Below are 7,500 nucleotides of genomic sequence, written 5' to 3'. Positions count from 1 at the left end.
ACAACAACAACAACAACAACAACAACAACAACAAGACGGTAATAGCAAACAAAGCCCCTTATAACTCTGCTGTGTGGAGGAGGAGGAGGAGGAGGAGAGAAAAAGAGAAGAAAATAAAAAAAAAAAAAGATTAAGAAAGAGAGGACATGAACGAACTGGGCTGGGAAGAAGATAAGATTGTTTTGAAAGGGGCTGTGTGTCTTTGCGGGTGAAAACAACGAAGAAAATGAGGAGAGAGAGAAAAACAAGTCAGAAAATGGCTAACACAAGACAAAGAGGGGGCTGAAAACAGGCAAGGTGGGGCTGTTAATAGTGCTGGCTGTGCTGGGGGACTGAAGAGAGGCGAGGAAACGAAAACAGCAAGAATATAACGATAAAAAGATAAGAATATGATAAAAAACTGTTAAATGACGGAAAAAAAGAAGAAAAATTAAAGAAACAAATGAAAAGAACACAAGATTAAAATAGCAAAACACAGAAGGTGGTTCTTAAGTCAGGCTGTGTGGGTGTGTGGGTGTGTGGGTGCGTGTGTGGGGGGCTGCGAGTGTCTGAAGGGGCTGACTGACTGAATGACAGACTGAGTGACTGGCTGGCTGGCTGGCTGGCTCTCTCTACCTTGCTGTGTTGCTGACGAGTTCTCCTGAAGGGTACTTGGAGGAAGGAGCCGCATAAACCCTCTCTCTATACCAGTCCTGTAATAACAAAGTCTGTAGAGAGAGAGAGAGAGAGAGAGAGAGAGAGAGAGAGAGAGAGAGAGAGAGAGAGAGAGAGAGAGAGAGAGAGAGAGAGAGATGCATACACTGACAGAGACAGATAGACAGGGATGTTAAGGGAAGGAGGAGGAGGAGGAGGAGGAGGAGGAGGAGGAGGAGGAGGAGGAGGAGGAGGAGGAGGAGGAGGAGGAGGAGGAGATGAAAGGGAAGAGGAAGAGGGTTAGACTATGACGAACTGCAAAAAAAGAAGAAGGGTGAGAGGGAGAATGAAAGAGAAGAGAAGGAGGAGGAGGAGGAGGAGGAGGAGGAGGAGGAGGAGGAGGAGGAGGAGGAGGAGGAGGAGGAGGAGGAGGAGGAGGATTGGGGGGAAGTGAAGGAGACTGAAGAGGAAAGAGGAGGAAGAAGAGGAAGGAGGAAATGAAAGAAGCGTCAAGGAGGAGGAGGAGGAGGAGGAGGAGGAGGAGGAGGAGGAGGAGGAGGAGGAGGAGGAGGAGATGAGAGAAGAAAAGAAGGAGGGAAGACAGGAAAACATGAAGAAGGGGGAGGGAGAGGAGGGAGAGAGACACTGAAAGAGAGAGAGAGAGAGAGAGAGAGAGAGAGAGAGAGAGAGAGAGAGAGAGAGAGAGAGAGAGAGAGAGAGAGAGAGAGAGAGAGAGAAGAAAGACACGCGAGGAGGAAAAGAATGACGAAAGGAAATGGATGAGAGAGAGAGAGAGAGAGAGAGAGAGAGAGAGAGAGAGAGAGAGAGAGAGAGAGAGAGAGAGAGAGAGAGAGAGAGAGAGAGAGAGGTAAGAGCAAGAGGAAAGCAGAGAAAAAAGTGAGAAAACACAAATACAATAGAGAGAGAGAGAGAGAGAGAGAGAGAGAGAGAGAGAGAGAGAGAGAGAGAGAGAGAGAGAGAGAGAGAGAGAGAGAGAGAGAGAGAGAGAGAGAGAGAGATGCGAGGAGGAAGAAAAAGATGTAGAGATAAAGAAAATAGAGTGGCCAGACGCGAGAGAGAAAAATAGAGAGAGAAAATAAAGAGAGAGAGAGAAAGAGGAAGAGAGAAAGAAAGAAAGAAAGAGAGAGAGAAAGAACAAAGTGAATAAAATAAAAGAAAATATTGACAGTTGAGGGGAAACGTGAAAGAGAGAGAGAGAGAGAGAGAGAGAGAGAGAGAGAGAGAGAGAGAGAGAGAGAGAGAGAGAGAGAGAGAGAGAGAGAGAGAGAGAGAGAGAGAGAGAGAGAGAGAGAGATGAAAAGAATGAGAGGAGATAAAAGGAAGGACGAGAGAGAGAGAGAGAGAGAGAGAGAGAGAGAGAGAGAGAGAGAGAGAGAGAGAGAGAGAGAGAGAGAGAGAGAGAGAGAGAGAGAGAGAGAGAGAGAGAGAGAGAGAGACCTTCACCATACAACAGAATCAAATGGTGTAAGAAATTTTCCGCAACTTGCAATGTAGTGCCAGAATTTTTCGGGAGATTGAATACAAACCCTCAGATAATTTCCGTAGGTTTGTTTACACCGCGGAGACAAATATCCGTAGATGCTTCAGAATAAATATAAATAATGCTCTAGAATCTATGCGCATGACCGAATCCCTTTCATATTCACAACACTCATTCCAGGTCCCAATGCCCCTCTTGACACCAAATATTATTGAAATCTGTCCATTGGTTTTTGAAATATTTTGAAATTAATTTGAGGATACAGACAGACAGACGGACGGACACACACACACACAGGCTGAAAAACAAATGTAGAGAGAGAGAGAGAGAGAGAGAGAGAGAGAGAGAGAGAGAGAGAGAGAGAGAGAGAGAGAGAGAGAGAGAGAGAGAGAGAGAGAGAGAGAGAGAGAGAGACAGAGAGAGTTATTTTTATGAAGCAAGATGATGAATTATTAAGGAACAAAAAGAAGAAGAAGAAGAAGAAGAAGAAGAAGAAGAAGAAGAAGAAGAAGAAGAAGAAGAAGAAGAAGAAGAAGAAGAAGAAGAAGAACGAAGAGGAGGAGGAGGAGAAGAAGAAAGAGGAAAAGGAACAAAACAATTAGCCAAAAGGTCACAAGAAAAAAAATAAAGAAATAAAAGAAACACGAAAATAAAAGAAAAAGAAAAAAAGAAAAAGAAAAAAGCATAATTAGAGAGAAGACAAGAAAAAAAATAGAGAAAGAAAGAGACGAACGAAAAATAACGAAAAAAAAAACACAATAATGAAGATAATGATGATGAAAGTCCATCCCCCGTTTTCTATAGCCGCCTTGCAAAGAGGAGGGGAGACTCTCTTATTGCATCCCATTTTCTTTTTCTTTCATTCTACACCGAACGAGAAGAAAGGAAAACGAGAGAAAGAGAGGAAAAAAAGAGAAAGATACGAGAGAAAGAGAAAGGAAGACGTAAGAGAGGAAGAAAGATAAGAAGGAGGAGGAGGAGGAGGAGGAGGAGGAGGAAGAATTTCAAGGGAGGAGAGAAAAGAATAAAGAAAGAGAGAGATAAGATGAAATGAAGGAGAGTAAAAGAGAAGAGGAGGAGGGAAGGGAAGAAGGAAGGGAAGGAGGAAGGGAAGAAGAAAGAAAATAATGTTACTTCCTTTAAAGAGAGAGAGAGAGAGAGAGAGAGAGAGAGAGAGAGAGAGAGAGAGAGAGAGAGAGAGAGAGAGAGAGAGAGAGAGAGAGAGAGAGAGAGAGACCTGTTTCTTTTCTTTCGTTTATCATATCAAACAAATGAGCGTTCTCTCTCTCTCTCTCTCTCTCTCTCTCTCTCTCTCTCTCTCTCTCTCTCTCTTTTCTAGGAGGCAAAGGAAGTTTCCAGAGAGAGAGAGAGAGAGAGAGAGAGAGAGAGAGAGAGAGAGAGAGAGAGAGAGAGAGAGAGAGAGAGAGAGAGAGAGAGAGAGAGAGAGAGAGAGAGAATGCTTGAAAAAGAAAGGAACAGAACGGAAGTAGGCGAAAGAAAACGGAGGAGGAGAAAGAGAAAACGAGAGATGGAGAGAATAATATTTCCTCCTAGATTAGAGATATCTTTCAAAACACCCTCCTTTTCCTCCTCCTCCTCCTCTTCCTCCTCCTCCACTTCCATGAACATCAAAATTAGAAGACAGTAAATATGAAAAGGAAGGGTTACATTTTACTTAAGTCCCCCACAGAACCATTCGCCCACGTAAGACCATTTCCTGAAATTTTGAAATCATTTGAGATATTTGAAGATTCTTGGTCAAAACTTAAGGATTCTTGGTTGAAATGTTAAGTCCTTCAGTATAGCTAAAGGTCCTTCAGTAAACTCTTAAGGTCCTTCACTAACTGTTAGACTGAGTGGTGAGATTTTGAATGTGTTTAAAATTTTTGAAGATTCTTGTTTAAAACTTAAGGATTCTTGGTTGAAATGTTAAGTCCTTCAGTATAGCACAAGGTCCTTCAGTAAACTCTTAAGGTCCTTCACTAACTGTTAGTCCGAGTGGTGAAATTTTGAAAGTGTTTAAAATTTTGAAGATTCTTGGTCAAAACTTAAGGATTCTTGGTTGAAATGTTAAGTCCTTCGGTATAGCTAAAGGTCCTTTTGATAAACTCTTAAGATCCTTCACTAACTGTTAGTCCGAGTGGTGAAATTTTGAAAACGTTTAAAATTTTGAAGATTCTTGGTTAAAACTTAAGGATTCTTGGCTGAAATGTTAAGTTCTTCAGTATAGCACAAGGTCCTTCAGTAAACTCTTAAGGTCCTTCACTAACTGTTAGTCCGAGTGGTGAAATTTTGAAAGCGTTTAAAATTTTGAAGATTCTTGTTTAAAACTTAAGGATTCTCGGCTAAATTCTTGAATTCTTTGGTAAAAATATGAAATCCTATTATAAATTACGAAATTATCTGCTAAAAAATGAAATCCTTTGCTGAAAAAATGCTAAATCCTTTGCTCAAAATACGAAAATCCTTTGGCAAAACACAAATTTCTTTAAAAATCTCAACTTTCCACAAAATTTCAGACTCCACATCAAAACAACTCACTTTCCTGAAAACGGAACATAAAACAAAAAAAAAAAAACAATTTAACTCAAAACAATTCAATTTCTTCCCTTCCAAACCTTTCATTTCTTACATAAACACCACAAAATTTATCAGAACGGATTAATTCCACCCTAACTCCAGATTACCCTGCCCTGGAGCACCAAAAATCCTAAAAAGCAACGTGATCCTTCTTGTAACACCCCAAAAACTCATCAAAACAGGTCAATTCTCCCCAAAACATGACAAAACACATCAATTTTGCCCCGAAACTCTAAAAAACACCTTAATTCCTTGCTAACTCCTTCAAATCCTGCGCTGAAGAATCAAAAACTTAAAAAAACATGGTGATTCTCCTTGTAACATCTTATCAAAACATATCAGAACCTCCCCAAAAGGTATCCAATCTTACCTTATAGAATTCAAAACCTTGTCAAAACACAGAAATTTGGCTTAACAATTACGTTACACCACCAAAACCAGCCTGAATTAACTTGTAAACAGTAACTAGTACAAAAAAATAGCTTATCTCGTCGTAATGTCAACAAAAACAGTGTCTAATGTATTATATTGCCAGAAAACGAATAAAAAACAGCCCAACACACAGTCATTCTAGCCCAAAATACCCTCTCTTGTCACCACCCCAACAAAAACAGCCCAAATCAACCAGGAAGTGCCATCATTCCAGCCCAATCCAGCTACTATGAACCAAACAGCCCCTAAACACCCCTTCTATTCCCAAAACAGCCCAAAAAACCCTTCATCCTAGCCCAAAATAGCTATTCTTGCCATCACCCGAACAAAGCCAGCCCAAGCCGGCCTCTAGGTGCAGTCAGTCAAGCTCAAAATAGCCCAGAATAGCCCAATCCAGCCCCCGGGAGTGACGAGTCAGCCCAATCCATACCTCCAGCCGTTCCTTCCCTTTCAACCGGGCAGGAATTCAGACCTCCCTGTCACTCGCTCTCTCACTCTCCCTGCCTCTCCCAATAGTGGGGTCCAATTTCGGGGACTAGGATCAAATTGGTACCCCTCCCCCACACCCCCTGGTTGCCATGACGACCGGAGCCCTGTTAGATCGATGCCTCCTCCTCCTCCTCCTCCTCCTCCCCAAACTTTCCCTGGCGAAGTTATCAGGAGGTGGAGCCACAGTGGGGCTGAGGAGGGGCTGGGAGGGGCTGGGGAGGGCTGTACGCCACCTCTCACTGCGCACACCTCTCCTTCTCTCAGACCTAGCCACGCATCTCTCTCTCTCTCTCTCTCTCTCTCTCTCTCTCTCTCTCTCTCTCTCTCTCTTGCTTCAGGGGAGAGCGAGAGAGGGAGAGAGGGAGGAACAGTCGAGCAGCCCCACTTAATCGCCCCAGGAAGGGTAGCCACGCAGCCCCCTTCCTGATGGCTTCCCCAGGGGCCTATTTTACTCTCTCTCTCTCTCTCTCTCTCTCTCTCTCTCTCTCTCTCTCTCTCTCTCTCTCTCTCTCTCTCTCTCTCTCTCTCTAGCGTGATGTGTTTGTAATGCTATGTAGGAATGTTCACCTAACCTAACTTTACAATAGTTTAACCTGACCTAACTTAACGTAACCTAACTTAATGTAACCTAACTTAATGTAACCTAACTTAATGTAACCTAACTTAACCTAACTAAACCTAACCTAACTGAACATGCGCTAACTTAACCTAACTTAACGTAACCTAACTTAACCTAACCTAACTTAACCTAACCTAACCTAACTTAACCTAACCAACCTAACCTAACCTAACCTAACCTTAACCTAACCTAACGTAACCTAACTTAACCTAACCTACCCAACCTAACCTAACCTAACCTAACTTAAACAAAAAACAGCTCCTTTTCAAAACAACCAGAGAGAGAGAGAGAGAGAGAGAGAGAGAGAGAGAGAGAGAGAGAGAGAGAGAGAGAGAGAGAGAGAGAGAGAGAGAGATCCAACCAAGTCTCACCCTTCCTCTCCCCCAAGCTCCCTCACTCACTCTCTCCCTCACTCTCTCACTCTCTCTCACCCCATCGCTTGGAAATATTAAAGATTAGGGCTGCAGTAAAAATAATGTTAGCAATTTGGGAACTTCCTACCCAGTCTTATTACTTTTCCAGGCTTGTGATTGGTCGGCGGCTCCTGTTCCGGGCTCCCTATTGGTCCGTGGAGCGCCCAAGCCACGCCCCTGCTCGCCTGCCATTGGTCGGTTCTCCTATTACGAGGTTGCCCGTTATTTTTTAGTCCTTATTGAACAAGCTAGTGTTTTATTGCCAAACAAAATATCGTAACAAAAAAGACTTGAATTACCTACGTTAGAAAATACCCAGAGTTACTTTTAATGCCTTGGGAGAGAGAGAGAGAGGGAGAGAGAGAGAGAGAGGGAGAGGGTTGAGAGGTGGGAAAGAGGAAGGGATGAGAGAGAGTGAGAGTGACTGGTACTGTGAGAGGCATGGAGACGGTCAGGATGTGTCTGTGTGAAGAAAGGTAAGAGAGAGAGAGAGAGAGAGAGAGAGAGAGAGAGAGAGAGAGAGAGAGAGAGAGAGAGAGAGAGAGAGAGAGAGAGAGAGAGAGAGAGAATCTTCATTTTTCAAAGACCATTAGCGGCAAGAGAAGATGGATGAGGATGAGGAGGAGGAGAAGCAGGAGGAGGAGGAGGAGGAGGAGGAGGAGGAGGAGGAGGAGGAGGAGGAGGAGGAGGAGGAAGATAAATGAGAGGGACTAACAGAAGTGAGAACCATCCAGCCAGCCCTGTGGAGAGGAAGAGAACGGGAGGGGGCTGCGAGTCAATGAGAGCCCGGGGACTGGAGAGAGAGAGAGAGAGAGAGAGAGAGAGAGAGAGAG

At 43.5% G+C, this 7,500-nt stretch overlaps 1 protein-coding gene across 1 annotated transcript in view; it reads right to left on the bottom strand.

Moving 5' to 3' along the window:
- Positions 1-7,500, bottom strand: part of LOC135094010 (uncharacterized) — a 21,719-nt gene that overhangs the window by 8,888 nt on the left and 5,331 nt on the right. Inside the window, 1 exon segment of the mRNA XM_063993714.1 lies at positions 616-692. Within this exon segment, the coding sequence (XP_063849784.1) occupies positions 616-670 (55 nt within the window). The 5' untranslated portion in view covers positions 671-692.

Source organism: Scylla paramamosain, chromosome 44 (genome assembly GCF_035594125.1).
Source record: "Scylla paramamosain isolate STU-SP2022 chromosome 44, ASM3559412v1, whole genome shotgun sequence".
Taxonomy (NCBI): domain Eukaryota; kingdom Metazoa; phylum Arthropoda; class Malacostraca; order Decapoda; family Portunidae; genus Scylla; species Scylla paramamosain.
This window is presented reverse-complemented; position numbering and strand designations above follow the sequence as displayed.